Source organism: Anolis carolinensis, unplaced genomic scaffold (genome assembly GCF_035594765.1).
Source record: "Anolis carolinensis isolate JA03-04 unplaced genomic scaffold, rAnoCar3.1.pri scaffold_17, whole genome shotgun sequence".
NCBI classification, from domain to species: Eukaryota; Metazoa; Chordata; class Lepidosauria; order Squamata; family Dactyloidae; genus Anolis; species Anolis carolinensis.
This window is the reverse complement of record NW_026943827.1, coordinates 1,625,573-1,646,025: the sequence shown is the minus strand read 5'-3', so window position 1 is coordinate 1,646,025 and position 20,453 is coordinate 1,625,573. Positions and strand designations below refer to the sequence as shown.

The following is a 20,453-nucleotide window of genomic DNA, read 5'->3' as shown; positions in this document are numbered from 1 at the left end:
TCTGAAGGCCGTTCCCTTGGGAAGCTCACTTTCCCGTTCACAGCAGGAAGGAAGGCAGTTGCTGTTTCTCTGTCTCGTGGTTCTTGCTCCTTGCCCATTGCGTTTTCAGCCTGTACCTGTGTCGCCCGGTTGGGTCCACATCCCGGTGAGTCTTCTTCGCTCCTCGTGTGGGGAGGAGGGGAGGAGCAGAGGGACCTAGGCGGGGGCGGGTGCCCCTCTTGGTTCTCTTGGACCCCTCAGCTGCCTTATTTATTTCGTGTCAAAAGCATTGCATAATAAATAAATTTAAAAGTGATAAAATAAAGGAAATCACAAGCACCTAATAAGTTTTAGACCAAAAGTGGGCAACAGTGCCTGCATTGTCGATAGCTTTAAACAACATTGTGGGCAAGCATACATATGCGGAGTTGTTTGTTCTGCTCCACAGTCACACAAGGTGGAGGATTCCTCCAGGGAGTGCCACCTTGCCAGGTTCCCTTTAGATCTGCCCACTCCGCTTCTGAGTCTGTTCAGGGACTTCCAAGTGGCCCATTCTTGGTTTGGCCCTGGAGGAAGGAAGACCCTCGTGGGGGGCCATCCAGTTGGAATTGCCTGGTTTAGCTGCCCAGAGGGACACCCTTGCTGTTGCTGGAGGAACATCGAGAGGAGGGAGTGGTGGTTCTCATGAAGCCCTTCCTTGATTTGAGTCTGGTGGGAGGAGGCTGATAGTCATGCAGTGGGTGGCTTTCACAATGTTTGACCTTATTTCTCTTACCATTAGCAGCAACTTCCCATCGCACGTCAGGAGGGGCAATGCCAGCTAACTTGTAGTTTATCATCAGGTGTAGGTTTAAGGCCTCCTGTGATGATTCTGCATGTTTCGTTTAGTGCTATGTCCACCTGCTTCGCATGGGCAGACTTGTGCCAGACAGGACAGGCTCACTCAGCAGTTGAGAAAGACAAGGCCAGGGCTGATGTTCTTATTACTTGTGGGTCTGCACCCCATGCACTGCCAGTCAGTTTCCGCAGGATGTTGTTGCGTGCAGCTACTTTGTGCTTGGTGTTCATGCCGTGTTTCCTATATGTTAGTGTTCGGTCTAAGGTGACACCAAGATATTTAGGATGGAAACAGTGTTCGAGCTCTTGGCCTTCAATACTGTAGACCACGGTCTCCTTCTGGGATGCCTCGTGGGAATGGGACTTGGGGGCACCGTCTAGAAGTCGGTCTGGTCCTTCCTGGAGGTATTTTGGGGGACACCTTCTCGGCCCTTCAGCCATTGTGGGGTTTTGTAGGGTTCACTCTCAATGACATGGCTTTTTGGGGGCTGATGACCCCTTTGGCTTTGCTTTGTAGGGACAAAGGGGACCCTGAGAGGCGCCCGATGGGGGTGCTGGGGGACACCTGCTCGGACCTTTGGCCTTTGGCTTGTGGGGTGCCGCAAGGCTCGATTCCTTCCCCCATGTTATTGGACAACGACATGAAACCGCTGGGTGAGCTCATCCAGAGCTTTGGAATTTGGTGCCATCTGTGGGCATGTTTTCATGGGAGCATTGGGTAAGTATTACTTATTCTATTGTATCTTATCTTATTTATGGATGACACCTCTTGGTCCGTTATGAACCAAAAGGGTTCCTGTTCTTTTGATGGATGCAGAGTGCTTAGGGAATCGTGATGGATCAATGAGGCTCAGAGACCAAATTTGGTTTTAACACGTTCATTGTAACATTTATTGATAATCACATCACAATCCTATCAAAATCACATCCCGAGAGAGCTCTCACCCACACGCAGACCCATACATCCATATTCTCACGCACAGGCCCTGCTCGGAAGAGGTGATCACGTTCTCCCGACAGACGTGGTCTCGGCGGTTCCGGAAAGCGTGCTGGATCTTTGAGGCCCCTGCATTTGATAGTCTAAAGCAGGGGTCCCCAAACGAAGGCCCGTGGGCCAGATGCGGCCCCCAAGGTCATTGACCTGGCCCCTGTCCTAAGCTTTAGACTTGGGGTTGTCCTAAGTCTGAAATGACTTGAAGGCACACAACAACAACAGTCCTAATTTTGGACTATTTCATCCTAGTCCAGCCCCCCCAATAGTCTGAAGGACCGTGAACCGGCCCCCCACTTCAAAAGTTTGAGGACCCCTGGCCTAAAGTTTCGTCCTTCTTTCGGTTCCTTCTGTTCTTACGGCCTGGTTTCAAAACATGCTCAGTCTCAGGCTGCATGACGTATGGGGTGCCAGCTGCACACTTCATTGCCCGTGGTTATTCGGATAGGCCTTCCTGGACCCTCGTTCCGTCTTGCCAGGTGAGAGACGCCTTGCTGATTCCTTGCTTCACCCACCAAGTCCATCCCATGTCAGACTTTGCGTGGACTCCATTTTCTTTTGAGGCCTGTTTCTTCTGTTCTTCACAAGCACCCACACAAACACTCCCGTTCCTTACACACACACACACACACACACACCCTTGATACATCAAGACTAATTTACTGTATCCATGTCTGATTCAGTGTCAATTATATGTCTATAATCAATTTTATATAGTTATATAGTTAACATGCATCACAATTCAAAATAGCGGTTCTAAGCATTACAATTTGTTTTCAAATACAGAAAATCGATTAGTCAGCCATTTCTACCCACCCCTCCAGTTTCAGCCGTTTTGACCCTTATGAATCACCCTATTTTTTGGAAATAAAAAATTAAAAGTAACAATACAAGGAAGGCAGAAATAATTTATAATGCTTCAACTGAACATGAAACTAACTACTACATGAGATACAAAGCTAAATCAGAAACTAACACACTAGCAAAACAGTGACCTACACAGACACACAACTGAACTAACAAACAGACAGGGATACATGCCTAAAAGCCTAATTCTATCTGTTAATTTTTATCTCTCTTTATTCTACTCAATTTAGATAATATAACAACACTTCTATTTCTGATAACACTCGCCCAATTAATACCTATTACAACTGACATTTGCCCATGTTGTTGTTGTCAGTTTGTTCGTTGTGGCTAATTTGAAGGTCTTCATAAGCCATTGTTTTTGCTTTGGAATAAAACATTCCTCCTATCCCTGTGTACAGCCAATTCTTACTTGAGTATCTCGCAGTAACTACCCATGCTTTCATTCTAATTGATCATCCAACATTCTCAGCATATAAAACTCTAGTTTCATGTAACCTTGTTTACTTCCAGAATGGAACATATTTTAGTTCAATCTTTCTACAATATACCACATGTGATGAAGTGTCCCAGCTTTGAGCTTGAATTTCCAAAATGTGCAAGAGTTGCTTTTCTACTTGTTAGAATGACACTCTGGGGTCAATTAATACCATTCTCCCCAGTGTGAATCCTTTGATGTCTACGTAGGCCTGAACTCTGAGTAAAACTCTGTCCACACTCCAGGCATTTATAGGGTTTCTCCCCAGTGTGAGTCCTTTGATGTCTACGTAGGTCTGATCTATGAGTGAAGCTCTGTCCACACTCCAGGCAGTTATAGGGTTTCTCCCCAGTGTGAGTCCTTTGATGTCTACGCAGGCTTGAACTTTGAGTGAAGCTCTGTCCACACTCCAGGCATTTATATGGTTTCTCCCCAGTGTGAGTCCTTTGATGTGTATGTAAGCTTCCCTTCTGAGTAAAGCTCTGTCCACACTCCAGGCATTTATATGGTTTCTCCCCAGTGTGAGTCCTTTGATGGGAACGTAAGTATCCTTTCTGAGTAAAGCTCTGTCCACACTCCAGGCATTTATAGGGTTTCTCCCAGGTGTGAGTCCTTTGATGTGTATGTAAGCTTCCATTCCGAGTGAAGCTCTGTCCACACTCCAGGCAGTTATAGGGTTTCTCCCCAGTGTGAGTCCTTTGATGTCTACGCAGGCTTGAACTTTGAGTGAAGCTTTGTCCACACTCCAGGCAGTTATAGGGTTTCTCCCCAGTGTGAGTCCTTTGATGTCTACGTAGTGCTGAACTACAAGCAAAGCTCTGTTCACACTCCAGGCAGTTATAGGGTTTCCCCCCAGTGTGAGTCCTTTGATGTGAACGTAGTCCTGAACTACGAGCAAAGCTCTGTCCACACTCCAGGCAGTTATAGGGTTTCTCCCCAGTGTGAGTCCTTTGATGTGAATGTAACTGTCCCTTCCGAGTAAAGCTCTGTCCACACTCTAGGCAGTTATAGGGTTTCTCCCCAGTGTGAGTCCTTTGATGTGAATATAAGTGTCCCTTCTGAGTAAAGCTCTGTCCACACTCCAGGCAGTTATAGGGTTTCTCCCCAGTGTGAGTCCTTTGATGTGAATGTAAGTGTCCCTTCTGAGTGAAGCTCTGTCCACACTCCAGGCAGTTATAGGGTTTCTCCCCAGTGTGAGTCCTTTGATGTCTCTTCAGGTTTCCATGCTGACTAAAGCTATTTCCACATTCGATACATTTATATGCTTTCTCCTCCATGTCAGCAGTGTTATGTATATTTAATTCCAATAAGGACACTTGATTCTTGTTTTTCCCTTTCTGATTACTCACAGCAGTCGGTTCAAATTACAGGAAAGTAGATTCCATCTGAACATTAAGAAGAACTTCCTGACTGTAAGAGCTGTTCGACAGTGAAACTCTCTGCCTCAAAATGTAGTGGAGGCTCCTCTGGAATCCTTTAACCAGAGGCCAGATGCACATCTGTCAGGGGTACTTTGCACTTTCCTTGCACGGCAGAGGCCTGGACTGGGTGCCTCCTGCAGTCTCTTCCGACTCTTCCGTTCTGCTCTATAATCCAAAGTGAATGTAGGAATTCAGCAAGATCACAAAGTCAGTGTTTTAATTGTCCAAAACTCATAAGATTGTGGGTGAACTACAACTCCCATCATGCCAAGTTAACCCCCAGAAACTCCATCAATACTTCCAAGTTTGTATGTTGGGTAAGTTTGCTCTTGATGCATCACGAGTGGGGTCCAGTGTGCTTACTGGCTGTAGGCTGAACTACAACTCCCACCATGGTGAGTCTGTCCCCTCCAACTCCTCCAGTAGGTTGAGTTACATGGGGTTCCGTGTGCCAAGTGAGTTCCAGGTCCATCATTGGTGGGGTTCAGAGTGCAGTTCTTAGATTGCAGGTGAACTATACATCCCAGTCCCTACAACTCCTCTAAATCAGGGCCAGTTCTCCCCAGACCCCCCCCCCTCTCTCTCTCTCTCTCTCTCCAGTCTGTTCAGCTGCTGATCAATTCCTCTGTTTGCTGTGTGCCAAAGGGAGGGGGGAGGGAGGGAGGAGGGAAAATATAAAAATATGTTATAAAAATAATAGTATAATATTATAAAAAGAATACAATAATATATAATAAAATATTATAATTATTTTTAATATTATATCATGATTACAATTTGACTTTGGTCAAAGCACAGGGTTGTATAGGGGTAGATTTGCGTGAAGCCGAAATGAGTGCATCGATGACAAATCGGATAGGATACTTATACCATTATATTATGATAAAATAATAATAATGTATATTGTGAAAAAGAAATCTAATATAATATTATATTATTTGATAATAATAACATAATATACGAATACAATATAACACTATAATAATAAAAATAATATATAATATAGTATAGTAATTGTAATATATTATAATGAAGAAGCCCCTGGTGGTGCAGTGAGTTAAACTGCTGAGCTGCTAAACTTCCGGACTGAAAGGTGAGTGGTTGAATCCGGGGAGTGGGGTGAGCTCACGCTGTTAGCCCCAGCTTCCGGCAACCTAGCACTTTGAAAACATAAAACGTGAGTAAATCAATAGGTACTACTGCGTGTGGCCACATGACTCTCGGAGGCACGGACAACGCTGGCTCTTTCGTCGGCTCAGCAATGGAGGCGAGCCCCCCCACCCCCAGAGCCGGACACAACTGGGCTCAACACCAGAGGAAAACCTTTACCCTTAAATATATTATATTACTAGCTGTGCCTGGCCACGCGTTGCTGTGGCGAAGTCTGGTGGTCTGGGAAATAAAGTATTGAGGAATTGGTGGTAGTTAAGGTCAAGGGTAAACGTTTTCCCCTGACATTAAGTCCAGTTATATCTGACTCTGGGGGTTGGTGCTCATCTCCATTTCTAAGCCGAAGAGCCGGCGTTGTCCGTAGACCCCTCCAAGGTCATGTGGGATGACTGCATGGAACGGCATTACCTTCCCGCCGGAGGAGTACCTATTGATGCACTCACATTTGCATGTTTTTGAACTTCTGGGTTGGCAGAAGCTGGGGCTAACAGTGGGAGCTCTCTCCGCTCCCCCAATTCAAACCTTGCGTCCTTTCGGTCCAGAAGTTCAGGAGCTCAGCGCTTTAACACGCTGCGCCATCAGGGGATATTATTTCCTAAAGGTTGTGAATATACAATATTTCTGATTGGGTTTTTTTGTCTGTTGGAGGCAAGTATGAATGCTGCAATTAGGAAAAATGATTAGGATGTAATGGCCTTGCAGCTTTAAAGCCTGGCTGTTTCCTCCCTGAGTGAATTTTTTGTTGGGAGGTGTTAGCTGGTCCTGATTGTTCCCTGTCTGGAATTCCCTTGTTTTCAGAGTGGTGTTGTTTGCGATATTTTATGTGATTCTACTGTCTGTGGCCCTGAGAAAACAGAGGATTTGCCAGACTTTGATGATGGGAATACTTTGTTGGGAGGTGTTAGCTGGCCCTGATTGTTTCCTGTGTGGAATTCCCTTGTTTATTTACTGTCCTGGTTTTAGAGATTATATTGTTCTGCATTATTCTATCCCAGTAATTATTTCATATTAAAGTAGAATCTCACTTATCCAACATTCGCTTATACAATGTTCTGGATTATCCAACGCAGTCTGCCTTTTCATAATCAATGTTTTTGTAGTCAGTGTTTTAAATTCATTGTGATATTTTAGTGGTAAATTTGTAAATACAGTACAGTAGAGTCTCACTTATCCAACATAAACGGGCCGGCAGAACGTTGGATAAGCGAATATGTTGGATAATAAGGAGGGATTAAGGAAAAGCCTATTAAACATCAAATTAGGTTATGATTTTACAAATGAAGCACCAAAATATCATGTTAGACAATACATTTGGCAAAAAAGTAGTTCAATACACAGTAATGCTATGTAGTAATTAGTGTATTTATGAATTTGGCACCAAAATATCACGATATATTGAAAACATTGACTACAAAAATGCATTGGATAATCCAGAACATTGGATAAGCGAGTGTTGGATAAGTGAGACTCTACTGTAATTACTACATAGCATTACTGAGCATGGAACTACTTTTTCTGTCAAATTTGTTGTATAATATGATGTTTTGGTGCTTAATTTGTATAACGATTACCTAATTTGATGTTTAATCGGCTTTTCCTGAATCCCTTCTTATTATCCAACATATTCACTTATCCTGCCGGCCTGTTTATGTTGGATAAGTGAGAGTCTACTGTTTATTGATAATCTTCTATTATCTGCTTAGAACTGGATGATATGAGGCCCTTTCTTCACAGCTGTATAAAATGCACACTGAAGTGGATTATATGGCAGTGTGGAGTCAAGATAATCCAGTGCAAAGCAGATAATATAAGATTATAAATGGGTTATATAGCTGTGTGGAAGGGCCTTGAGTCTACACTGCTATATAATCCAGTGCAAATTAGATAGCCTAAGTCTGCCTGTCCCCTAACTGAACCCTGGCTGTCCCTTGGCTTGCTAGGAGTTGGTTGCTAGGAGACGAAGTGGGCAGAGATTAGCTCTCTAAACTGGCAGCAATTGGATAAAAAATTATTGCTCTCCCTCTAATTAGGACTTTGTTTTTCTTTTCTTTTTGTTGTATCAACCTGGAGGCATGGATGATGGGTTGTGTTGTCAAATTTCGAGGTTGCGGGGCCTGTACTTTTGTTGTTTTGTGAGTCGCCGTGATGCTATCACTCTTTTATATATATAGATATAACATCTAATTAATATTATTACATGGTATTATTATTAGTATTATTATATTGTATAACATAATATTATTATCAACATTATATTTATATATTATATATTATATTATTTAAAATGATATAAAAATATTATATTATAAAACTGAGGGTGGGGGCCAAGTAAATGACCTTGGAGGCCTTAGTTTGGGGACCCCTGCATTAGACAGTTAAATGAGAGAAAGAGAGCCATAGAATCAAGGGCTACCAGGGCAGGAGGGGACCCCAAAGGCCATCTAGTCGAACCGCCTTCTCACATGGAGGACACACTCAAAGCCCTCCCGACAGAGGGCCATCCAGCCCTACATAGAGTGCCATAGATACCATTGAGAGGGAGAGACATAGAGAGGGTGGAGGACACAACCAAAGCCCTCCCGACAGAGGGCTGTCCAGCCCTAGATAGAGTGCCACAGATACCATTGAGAGGGAGAGACATAGAGAGGGTGGAGGACACAACCAAAGCCCTCCCGACAGAGGGCCATCCAGCCCTAGATAGTGCCATAGATACCATTGAGAGGGAGAGACATAGAGAGGGTGGAGGACACAACCAAAGCCCTCCCGACAGAGGGCCGCCCAGCCCTAGATAGAGTGCCATAGATACCATTGAGAGGGAGAGACATAGAGAGGGTGGAGGACACAACCAAAGCCCTCCCGACAGAGGGCCATCCAGCCCTAGATAGAGTGCCATAGATACCATTGAGAGGGAGAGACATAGAGAGGGTGGAGGACACAACCAAAGCCCTCCCGACAGAGGGCCGTCCAGCCCTAGATAGAGTGCCATAGATACCATTGAGAGGGACATACCAAAAATACATCTGGACCACACTGGCCACGGATGACGGGACTTGCAGTACCTTCACTGACTCTGTGACCCCCTCTGGCAATGGACTGGGACTGGACTTATTTTATTTATTTACATTATTTCTACCCTGCGCTTCTCACACGTTGGACTCAGGGCAGCTTACAAAACGGGCAATTAATGCCAATACACCATAATACAAAAATAAAACATTACAACAGTTAAATAACATAATGCTATACAAGACTTGGCACAGAGGAGCCCCTTGACCAACTGAAGATCCTGCAGGGGTCAATGGGAAGGGGCCTTGGTTTTGGGAGTTGCAGTTCACCTGCAGCCAGAAAGGAGGGGACCCGGATGAGGTCAGGCCTGGACCAGGCTTGTCACAGAGACCCAATATGGTCAGCTGTACAGGCAGGCCTGGTTCAATAGTAGTAGTAATAATAATAATAATAATAATAATAATAATAATAATAATAGTCTATTTACATCCTCTCTCCTCCCTCTCGGGACCCAAAGCGGCTGACAAGGTATTGAGATTACATAAACAACAGAGCAGACGGACAATGTAAACATAACGGGATAATCAGATGAAGGGAAACCACTGGAGCAGACCTTCAGGCCCGTGAGGCGTCCTGTGCAGACCCGTCTGGGGAGGAGGGCATCCTGGGAGTTGTAGTCCTCCCTCCCTCCGCCAGCCGAGGACGGGCCTGGCTCACACTCCCCTCCCCCCCGCCTCCCCCCCGGGCACCCCAGGCGAGCCCCCCTCCCTCCCTCCCTCTCCCCACAGACCTCTCTCTCTCTCTCTCTCTCCGTCCTCTTCCTTCCCGCCTCACAGACACAGACCAGGCCTCAGGCCAGGCCAGGCGCCGCCATCTTCCTCCTCGTCTTCCTCCTTCTCCTGAGCCCGCCCTCGCCCTCCTCCCATTGGCCAATGAGGCCCACCGGAGGCCCTCATTGGCTGCGTGCGCCGCCCTGCTTTGATGGACGGGCGGCAGGGCGGGGCTTCGGTGGGCGGAGAGGGAGGAAGATGGCGGCCGAGAGAGAAGGCGGCGCCGTGAGGGAGGGAGGGACGCGCCTTCCTGCCCGGTGGGTCTCTCTCTCTCCTTCTCGCGGGGGGTCTGGGGGGGGAACCACACCTCCCGGGCTCACCGGGCCCGTCTCCCCACACCCTGAACTACAACTCCCAGGAAGGAAGGAAGGAAGGAACACGGCAGGCCCGTCCCCGCCTGTCAATCAAAGGAGGGGGAGCGGCAGGCAGCCAATGGGGGTCCTCCGGTGGGCGGGGCGTCCCGGGCTCAGCCAATGGGAGGGGGCGAGGGCGGGCTCCGGGGAAGGAGGAGGACGAGGAGGAAGATGGCGGCGCCTGGCCTGGCCTGAGGCCTGGTCTGTGTCTGTGAGGCGGGAAGGAAGAGGACGGAGAGGCCGAGAGAGAGAGAGAGAGAGGTCTGTGGAGAAATACCTTGTCAGCCGCTTCGGGTTCCGAGAGGGAGAAGAGAAGGATGTAAATAGAGATCTGTTATTATTATTATTTTATTATGACACAGCAAACAAGATAGATATTAAACCAGGCCTGCCTGCACAGCTACAGTGTAGTCCAGATCTCACCTCAGCTGGGTTCGGTGCTTTCTGGCTGCAGGTGAACTATAACTCCCCAAACCAAGGCCCATCCCCAGGGACCCCTGCAGGATCTTCTGTTGGTCAAGGGGCTTCTCTGGGCCAAGTCTGGTCCCGGTCCATTCTCAGTGGGGGTCACAGTGTCAGTGAAGGTACTGCAAATCCCATCATCAGCGACAGGTTTGGTCCAGATCCACCCTTGGTTGGGTTGACAGTGCTCTCTGGATGACGGTCAAGGACAAGGGAGGGAGATCCGACATGGGCTTCGAACCCTTGGCCTTTCTTTTGATCAGCAGGGATCTCTTGCGTCTGGCTCTTAACCATCTGCGCCACAGCCCGGACTTGGAGTGCCTCTGATGTTGCTCTTAGATGGTCCTCCATTGTGCTCAGTAAGTGGTCTGTGGTTGGCTCTTCTCCACAGTCGTATGTCGCGGACTCCACTTTGTGGCCCCATTTCTTAAGGTTGGATCTGCATCTCTTGGTGCCAGAGCTCAGCCTGTTCAGTGCCTTCCAAGTCGCCCAGTCTTCTGTGTGCCCAGGGGGGATTCTCTCATCCGGCCTCAGTCACAGATTAAGGTTCTGAGTTTTAGCCTGCCACTTTTGGACTCTTGCTTGCTGAGGTGTTCCTGCGAGTATCTCTGTAGATTGTAGTAAGCTATTTCTTGATTTAAGGCAATGGCATGCTGGCTGATACCCGAACAGGCTGCTACTTCCCGGTGGATGTCAGGTGGTGCGATGCCGGCTAAGCGGTATAATTTCTCCAGTGGTGTGGGGCGTAGACATCCTGTGATAATGCGGCATGTCTTATTAAGAGCCACATCCACTGTATTAACGTGGTGAGATGTATTCCACACTGGGCATGCGTATTCATTAGCAGAGTAGCCAAGCGCAAGGGCAGGTGTCTTCACTGTGTCATGTTGTGATCCCCAGGTTGTGCCAGGCAGCTTTTGTACAATGTTATTTCTAGCACCCACTTTTTGCTTGATGTTTAAGCAGTGCTTCTTGTAAGTCAGAACATGGCCCAGGGTAACTCCCAAGTATTTGGGTGTGCTGCGATGCTCCAGTGGGATTCCTTCCCAGATATTCCTCAGAGCTCGAGATGTTTGTCTGTTCTTAAGATGGAAAACACACGTCTGTATTTTAGATGGATTAGGGATCAGCTGGTTTTCCCTGTAATACGCAGTATTTATTTATTTTGTGTCAAAAGCATTGCATAATAAATACATTTAAAAGTGATGAAATAAAAGAAATCACATGCAGCTAAATAGTTTTAGACCAAAAGCAGGCAACAGCAAGCACATTGTCTGTAGCTTTAAACAACTCCTCCTCCATACATGAGGCAGGACATTGTGGGTAAGCATACAAATGCGGAGTTGTTTGTCCTGCTCCACAGTCACACAAGGGGGAGGATTCCTCCAGGGAGTGCCACCTTGCCAGGTTCCCTTTTGATCTGCCCAATCCGCTTCTGAGTCTGTTCAGGGACTTCCAAGTTGCCCATTCTTGGTTTGGCCCTGGAGGAAGGAAGACCCTCGTGGGGGGCCATCCAGTTGGCATTGCCTGGTTTAGCTGCCCAGAGGGACACCCTTGCTGTTGCTGGAGGAACATCAAGAGGAGTGGTGGTTCTCATGAAGCCCTTCCTTGATTTGAGTCTGGTGGGAGGAGGGTGATAGCCATGCAATGGGTGGCTTTCACAATGTTCAACCTTATTTCTCTCACCATTAGCAGCAACTTCCCATCGCACGTCAGGAGGGGCAATGCCAGGTGTAGAGTTTATCATCAGGTGTGGGTTTAAGGCATCCTGTGATGATTCTGCATGTTTCGTTCAGTGCCTTGTCCACCTGCTTCGCATGGCCAGACTTGTGCCAGACAGGACAGGCTTACTCAGGAATTGAGAAAGACAAGGCCAGGGCTGATGTCCTTATTACTTGTGGGTCTGCACCCCATGCGCTGCCAGTAAGTTTCCACAGGATGTTGTTGCGTGCAGCTACTTGGTGCTTGGTGTTCATGCAGTGTTTCCTATATGTTAGTGTTCGATCTAAGGTGACACCAAGGTATTTAGGATGGAAACAGTGTCCGAGCTCTTGGCCTTCCCAAGTAACTTTCAGTCTCCTGTTGGCTTCACAGTTACGTAGGTGGAAAGCACACACTTGTGTCTTGGAAGGGTTAGGCTTCAGGTGGTTCTCTTTGTAGTAGCTGGAGGTCTTTGTGAGTGGTGGTAGTGGCTGATCATTCGTGAAGATGTTAAATAATGTCGGTGCAAGAATGCTGCCTTGGGGCAAACCATTCTGTTGCCTCCTCCATCTACTTTTCTGGCCCTGAAACTCCGAGCTGGGGTAAGGGAAAGGCCTGTGCAATACAGCTAAGAGGGCAGGGCTGATGGCAAAGCAGATGATAAGTTAAGGCTGGAAGGGCCAATCAGATTAGTACAGTACAAATCCAGGGCAGGGACAATAGTAAAGTGCAAGGGCCGAGAATTAAGTTATGGCTAGAGAGATCCATTCATTTAGTGAACTGAATCAATCAAAGGCACATTGGAACAAACAAGATTTTAGGTCTTTACAAAAAGTGGGCAGGGTGGGCGCTAGTCCCAGGAATGTGTGGGCTGGGCAGGAGAGGGTTCAAAGGTCTTTCTGCATGGAAACCCCTTTTCTTTCCTTCCTTCCTTCCTTCCTTCCTTCCTTCCTTCCTTCCTTCCTTCCTTCCTTCCTTCCTTCCTTCCCTCTCAGGCTGCCCTGTTCCCTCCTCTCTCTTCTCCACCTCCTCCTCCTCCTCCTTTGGGCCGAGATCACAGGGGTGGGAGGGCCAGAAGCTTCCTTGGGGCAACAAGGCTGCAGTTGAGGGAGGGCAAGCTCATGCTTCACCACTGGCAGATGCGCTGAGGGAGAAGCACCCGGCTCCTCCTCCTGGTCAGCCACAACATGGCTTTGAATTAGCCAGTTAGGAATGCAGGTCCTTGTTAGTTTGGAAGATTCATTTGGGAAATGTGGCCGGAGTGACCCTTTGAGATGCTGAGGAAGCAGAGTGGGGAGTCCCTGTGGCAGGGGAGATAATGACGTAATCAATAAAGAAATCCTTGTTCCTTTGAGCATTTAGCACAATCCTGGTAATTCACGGAAACCCATGATCCAGAATATGTTACACCCTTGAATAATGGAAGGAGTTCTGCCTGCCTGCCTGCCTTCTGTTCCTTTAACCACGTTTGGGTCTGACCCAATGAAATGGGTGTGGCCCTCCAATATTGGAAAAGGGTTCAGTTCTCTCCTTCTATGATTCCTTCCTTCTCTTATCCTGTCCTTCTGTGTTTCCTCCCTTCCATCTTTCCTTTCTTCTTTCCTTTTTCGCTTTGTTTGCCTTGAGCCAGAGGTATGCGGCTTCATGTCTAACCTTTGGCTTCTTCTTTCTTGACCAGGACTTGAGAGTTCTCTGGAGCCACCCCTGCCATGATGGGAAACAAACCAGCTTCGAGTCAATATTAAGGCATTTGGAAACCAAAGTGTAGTAAGGAAACCAGTCCTCTAGGAAAAAGGATTCCTCTCAAGGGTCTGATCTTGCTGAATTCCTACATTCACTTTGGATTATAGAGTAGAACCATAGAGTCGGAAGAGACTGCATGAGGCACCCAGTCCAGGCCTCTGCCGTGCAGGAAAATCCAAAGTACCCCTGACAGATGAGCATCTAGCGTCTGTTTAAAAGATTCCAGAGGAACCTCCACTACATTTTGAGGCAGAGAGTTCCACCGCTGAACAGCTCTAACAGTCAGGAAGTTCTTAATGTTCAGATGGAATCTACCTTCCTGTAATTTGAACCCACTGCTGTGAGTAATCAGAAAGGGAAAAACAAGAATCAAGTGTTCTTATTGGAATTAAATATACATAACACTGCTGACATGGAGGAGAAAGCATATAAATGTATCGATTGTGGAAAAAGCTTTAGTCAGCATGGAAAGCTGAAGACACATCAAAGGATTCACACTGGGGAGAAACCCTATAACTGCCTGGAGTGTGGACAGAGCTTCGCTGATAGATCAGGCCTACGTTCCCATCAAAGGACTCACACTGGGGAGAAACCCTATAACTGCCTGGAGTGTGGACAGAGCTTTGCTCATAGTTCAGGACTACGTTCCCATCAAAGGACTCACACTGGGGAGAAACCCTATAAATGCCTGGAATGTGAACAGACCTTCGCTCAGATTTCAACTTTACATTCACATGAAAGAACTCACACTGGGGAGAAACCCTTTAAATGCCTGGAGTGTGGACAGAGCTGCACTCACAGTTCAGACTTACGTTCACATCAAAGGACTCACACTGGGGAGAAACCCTATAAATGCCTGGAGTGTGGACAGAGCTTCGCTCAAAGTGGAAACCTAAGTTCACATCAAAGGACCCACACAGGGGAGAAACCCTATAAATGCCTGGAGTGTGGACAGAGCTTCGCTCGTAGTTCAGGTCTACGTTCACATCATAGGACTCACACTAGGGAGAAACCCAATAACTGTCTGGAGTGTGGAAAGAGCTTTGCTCATAGTTCAGGGCTACGTTTACATCAAAGGACTCACACTGGGGAGAAGCCCTATGAATGCTTGGAGTGTGGACAGAGCTTCAGTGATTGTTCAACTCTACGTAGACATCAAAGGACTCACACTGGGGAGAAACCCTATAACTGCCTGGAGTGTGGACAGAGCTTTGCTCATAGTTCAGGACTACGTTCCCATCAAAGGACTCACACTGGGGAGAAACCCTATAACTGCCTGGAGTGTGGACAGAGCTTTGCTCATAGTTCAGGACTACGTTCCCATCAAAGGACTCACACTGGGGAGAAACCCTATAAATGCTTGGAGTGTGGACAGAGCTTCGCTCGTAGGGGAAATCTAGTTTCACATCAAAAGACTCACACAGGGGAGAAACCCTATAACTGCTTGGAGTGTGGACAGAGCTTTACACAGAAGGGAAACTTACGTTCCCATCAAAGGACTCACACTGGGGAGAAACCCTATGAATGCCTGGAATGTGAACAGACCTTCGCTCAGATTGCAACTTTACATTCACATCAAAGAACTCACACTGGGGAGAAACCCTATAAATGCCTGGAATGTGAACAGACCTTCGCTCAGATTGCAACTTTACATTCACATCAAAGAACTCACACTGGGGAGAAACCCTATAAATGCCTGGAGTGTGGACTGAGCTTCACTCACAATTCAGAGTTACGTTCACATCAAAGGACTCACACTGGGGAGAAACCCTATAAATGCCTGGAGTGTGGACAGAGCTTCGCTCAAAGTGGAAACCTAAGTTCACATCAAAGGACCCACAGTGGGGAGAAACCCTATAAATGTCTGGAGTGTGGACAGAGCTTCGCTCGTAGTTCAGGTCTACGTTCACATCATAGGACTCACATGGGGTGAAACCGTTGAAATGCATGGTGTGTGGACAGAGCTTTTCACGGAATAACATTATACATAGACATCATAGAGTTCACCCTGGAGAGAATGTTGTTAATTGACACCAGAGTGTCAAAAGCAAGACTTGCAAATTTTGGAAATGCAAGCTCAAAGTTGTGACATTTCATCACATGTGATGTTTTGTCGAAAGATCGAACTAAAATGCCTTCCATTCTGGAAGTAATTAAGATTATAGGAAACTAGTTTTATATGTTGAGAATGTTGGATGATCAATTTCGAATGACAACATGGATAGTTACTGTGAGATACTAAAATATGAATTGGCTATACAGTGTTACCCCGCTACTTTGTGGTTTGCTTATTGCGGACTCCCTGTTTCGCAGGAAATTTATTTATTTATTTAGCCCTCTGCTGCTGCTTCTCCTCCTCAGGGCTGCCTCCTTGCTTTGGCCCTGCCATGTGGCTCTGACTGCCTCTGCCAGGGAAGAAGGAACGTCGCTCTGGGAAGGAGGGAGGGAGGGAGGGCACATGGCTGAGGGACGAGCCAGGCTTGGAGGGTGCCCCGCTGCTTGTTCCTAGCGATCCTCTTCCTCTTCTCCCTCGGCAGCCTGACTCTCGAAGGAGAGGAGGAGGAGGAGGAGGAAGAGGACAAGTCCCCTCCTCTTCCGAGTCCTCCACGTCTCGCGGCACGGCCGTCTGGAGCGGTGGCAGGAGAGGAGTGTGGCCGCCTCTTCCAGGCCCTTCTGCCACCACTGCCGCCCTCCCTCCTTCGCTCCCTCACAGAGCGTCGTTCTTTCCCTGGCAGAGGCAACCAGAGCCACAAGGGGGCAGCCCTGAGGAGGAGGAGAAGCAGCAGCAATGGGGGAAATAAAATAATGTACTGTATAAATATTAAAATTAAAATAGTGTTCCTACTTTGTGGATCGTAATCCCCGCGGTAAGTGAGGAAACACCACACAGGGATGGAAGGAATGTTTTATTCCAAAGCAAAAAAGAATGGCTTATGAAGACCTGCAAATTAGACAAAACAAGATGGGCAGATGTCAGTTGTAATATTTATTCATTGGAAGAGTGTTAATCGGAAATAGAAGTGTGGTTATATTATATTATCTAAAGGGAGTAGAATAATGAGAGATAAAAATTAACAGATAGAATGAGGCCTTTAGGCACAAATCCCCTTCTGTTTTCTAGTTCAGTTGTGTGTCTATGGAGGTAATTGTTTCATTAATGTGCGTGTTTCTGATTTAGTTTGTATCTCATGTAGTAGTTAGTTTCATGTAGTTGAAACATATACAATTTCTGCCTTTTTGTATTCTTGCTTTTAATCTCTTTTTTATTTTTTATTTGCAAAAAAGAAGGGGATTTATAAGGGTCAAAACGGCTGAAACTGGAGGGGTGGGTAGACCTGGTTTTAGCCCAAAATGGGGTTTAATGTTTAATCTAGAGCGCCTTTGAAGATCATTTCCTTCTTCGGTGTTGGTGGCATGGGTTTGGATTCCATTGTCTTCCTTCAGACATTATTATTCCTATTATGCTTTATACAACATGTATTCACTGCTTTGATCACCATCGATTCTTTTTCACTGCCTTGTCTATCCCGCAAACCCCTCCAGTGTGTTCTGTTGGTCATCAGGGTTCTGTGTGCTAAGTTTGGTCCATATCCGTCATTGGTGGGCTTCCGAATGCTCTCTGGATGCAGGGTGAACTACAACTCCCACGTTCTGTGTGCCAAGTTTGGTCGTCAGCTTCTTTTGTTCTGAACCCAAAGGGTTCCTGTTCTTTTGATGCAGAGTGTTCAGGGAAGAGTGAGTTCTGTTAGATGAATGAGGCTTTCAGAGACCACGTCTGGTCGCTTTGCTGGGAAATTGTACAAACATGTTCACACAAATGGGAAGGTTAGAAGATTTGGTTCATGCAGATTTTAAGTTAATAACCTTTAAAAATAGAAGATAAAATTTGGAAAGCACAGGATGGTGGAGCATCAGAGTTAGTGGAGCCTCAGTAACGGTGGAAGCCCAGTGATTTTATTTGATCTATCATGTCAGAAACTAAGTGAGAGTACTCTTATAATGTATTTTAATAACACAAAGTTTTTGTTTTCTCGTGTCAGGAGCAAACTGAGTTGCTTCTGGAGTGAGAGAATTGGCCGTCTGCAAGGACGTTGCCCAGGGGACGTTGCCTGGATGTTTTGACGTTTCACCATCCTTGTGGGAGGCTTCTCTCATTTCCCCGCATGGAGCTGGGGCTGATAGAGGGAGCTCATCTGCACTCTCCCCAGAAGCGACTCAAGCTGCTCCTGACACGAAAAAAATAAAATAACACAAAGTTAAAACTTGGCATGATACTAGATTTCCTTTGACTAGAAGGTGGCCGCTTGGGGTGCCTCTGGTGTCGCTGTGAGAAGGTCCCCTGTAACGGAAAGCCCTATTTTATTGGGGATTTTTGTCTATGTTATGTAATGTTGATTCAGTGGTCAAGGTGGGCAGGAGTTGGCTACTGCTGATTGGCTATGTGTCACCATGGTAACGTAGAAATGCAACTATTTCGAAGCTAGCACGAAAGGGGCAGAGCTAGCTGGATGAAAAAGGAGGGAATGTTTTAAAAAGAGTGAGTTAGTGAAGTTCTCTAGCCGGTGAGAAGATGTCTGAAGTCAGTTAGGTTTAAGTTTCCAGTGAGATAGAGCTGAGGAAAAGGAATACTGTTGAGACAAAGTTCCAGTCAAGTGGTTGATGTTACAGAATGAAAGATATTATTTATATTATGTACAAATGAAACGGAAGAAGTAAACCTTTGCAACAAGTTACGTTTTTTGGACTAAAAAAACCATCAATAAATAATTCTTTGTTTGTAATAAAGACAGTGTTCCTGAGTGGTGAATTGCTCTACTTCGAGTCAGCGGAAGATTTGTCTCGTATGCTTCCCCTCAGTGTCACATCCTCTCATACACGCACAGCACAGACTCAAGGGTTTCTAGCTGGCAGTGGCTGGGATCCTGAAAGAAAGTGGCTGGCTGACGGTTGCCCCAAACCCTCTCCTTCTTCAGGGGACTGATTTAGCTCTGCTAGGAAATGGATCAGTCTTTTGTGAGAAGATGGCTGAGTGTGGGAGTGTGAGTGAATATGTGTGTGTGAATGGATCTGCTTGGTGCCAGGACAGTGTATGATTTTTCGTGCTGAATAGAAGTTACAAGCATAGTGTTTACACCCAGATCTGGTGTCACCGGTATATTCTTCAGAGCCGTAGTCTCAAACGTAGAGATTGTTCAGCCTCCCCTCTTCTCCAAAGAAAGCACACTGCGTAGAAAAGGAAGCGGAAGGAAGGAAGGAAGGAAGAAGCTGAAAGAAGGAAAGGGTGAATCAAGGCTTCCAGAGCCACCCAAATATTTCTGAAGAAGAGCCCTTACTCACTTCACTTACTTAGGGGATCCCTGGTTGTGCAAGCATGATGGCCTTTCAAGTGTAGTGTCTTCGCGGTGGACACGTGGAGCCCTCCTATTCCTGACCCGCATGTTCGTTCTTCCACAGTGAGGGCATCTCATTCCAGATGGAAGGTGGTCCCGGTCTGGGTTGGTTTGGCATGCCTTCTTCCTCTTGGCACACTTCTCCCTTTCGCCCTAAATTCATGCCTCTTCCAATTCCACAGCACTGCTGGTCACAACTGACCTCCAGCGGAAGCTCTCAAGAGCCAGGGCTTCCCAGTTCTCTCTCGGTGTTTATTACACAGGTTTCAGGTTGGCTTTAAGCCCATCATTCAGTCTCTTTTTCTGTCCACCAACCTTCCAATTTCCGTTCTTGAGTGTTTCTTGTACATCAGAGCAGAGTCCAGGTATTTTGGTGTGCTGCAATGCTCCAGTGGGAGTTGACAGAGGCTCAGACATGGTGGGAGCCCAGTGGTAGAATCATAGAATAGTAGAGTTGGAAGAGACCTCATGGGCCATCCAGTCCAACCCCCCGCTAAGAAGCAGGAAATCGCATTCAAAGCACCCCCGACAGATGGCCATCCAGCCTCTGCTTAAAAGCCTCCAAGGAAGGAGCCTCCACCACGGCCCCGGGGAGAGAGTTCCACTGCCGAACAGCCCTTCTCACAGTGAGGAAGTTCTTCCTGATGTTCAGGTGGAATCTCCTTTCCTGTAGTTTGAAGCCATTGTTCCCTTGTGTCCTAGTCTGCAGGGCAGCAGAAAACAAGCTCCCTCCCTCCTCCCTAGGACTTCCCTTCACGTATTTGTACATGGCTATCATGTCTCCTCTCAGCCTTCTCTTCTGCAGGCTAAACATGCCCAGCTCTTTAAGCCGCTCCTCATAGGGCTTGTTCTCCAGACCTTTGATCATTTTAGTCGCCCTCCTCTGGACGCTTTCCAGCTTGTCAACATCTCCCTTCAACTGTGGTGCCCAAAATTGGACACAGTGTGATTCCAGGTCAAGTGGTCTGACCAAGGCAGAATAGAATAAGGGGGAGCAGGACTTCCCTGGATCCAGACGCTATTCCCCTATTGATGAGGCCAGAATCCCATTGGCTTTTTTAGCAGCCGCATCACATTGTTGGCTCATGTTTAACTTGTTGTCCACAAGGACTCCAAGGTCTTTTTCACACGTACTGCTATCGAGCCACTATAACACTATAATAATGACATAATATATACTACTAAAATATAACAATTCTATTATAACATAAATATATATGACATT

The 20,453-nt window shown here is 46.7% G+C and overlaps 4 protein-coding genes across 8 annotated transcripts in view; 1 reads left to right on the top strand and 3 right to left on the bottom strand.

Annotated features, from left to right (window-relative positions):
- LOC134294598 (zinc finger and SCAN domain-containing protein 2-like) overlaps positions 1-20,453 on the bottom strand; it is a 239,348-nt gene that overhangs the window by 27,353 nt on the left and 191,542 nt on the right. The gene's annotated exons all lie outside the window — the stretch shown is intronic.
- The window catches only part of LOC134294568 (zinc finger protein 850-like), a 256,756-nt gene that overhangs the window by 189,499 nt on the left and 46,804 nt on the right, over positions 1-20,453 (bottom strand). Inside the window, exon 1 of one of the 2 annotated variants that reach the window (XM_062966107.1) lies at positions 9,540-9,640. The exons of the other annotated variant lie outside the window; for it this stretch is intronic. The gene's annotated coding sequence lies outside the window, so the exon portion shown is untranslated. Of the gene's footprint in view, positions 1-9,539; positions 9,641-20,453 lie in introns of those variants that run through there. 2 annotated transcript variants of the gene reach the window in all.
- Positions 1,679-20,453, bottom strand: part of LOC134294595 (zinc finger protein 84-like) — a 141,539-nt gene continuing 122,764 nt past the window's right edge. Inside the window, exons 1-2 of one of the 2 annotated variants that reach the window (XM_062966163.1) lie at positions 9,540-9,634; positions 1,679-5,205 (exon numbers count right to left, since the gene is read on the bottom strand). In XM_062966163.1, the coding sequence (XP_062822233.1) occupies positions 3,314-4,429 (1,116 nt within the window). In that variant the 5' untranslated portion in view covers positions 4,430-5,205; positions 9,540-9,634 and the 3' untranslated portion in view covers positions 1,679-3,313. Of the gene's footprint in view, positions 5,206-9,539; positions 9,635-20,453 lie in introns of those variants that run through there. The other variant, XM_062966162.1, reaches the window with a different exon arrangement.
- Positions 9,862-20,453, top strand: part of LOC134294572 (zinc finger protein 658B-like) — a 139,790-nt gene continuing 129,198 nt past the window's right edge. The window contains exons 1-2 of one of the 2 annotated variants that reach the window (XM_062966116.1): positions 9,869-10,193; positions 13,774-18,623. In XM_062966116.1, the coding sequence (XP_062822186.1) occupies positions 14,251-15,771 (1,521 nt within the window). In that variant the 5' untranslated portion in view covers positions 9,869-10,193; positions 13,774-14,250 and the 3' untranslated portion in view covers positions 15,772-18,623. Of the gene's footprint in view, positions 10,194-13,773; positions 18,624-20,453 lie in introns of those variants that run through there. The other variant, XM_062966115.1, reaches the window with a different exon arrangement.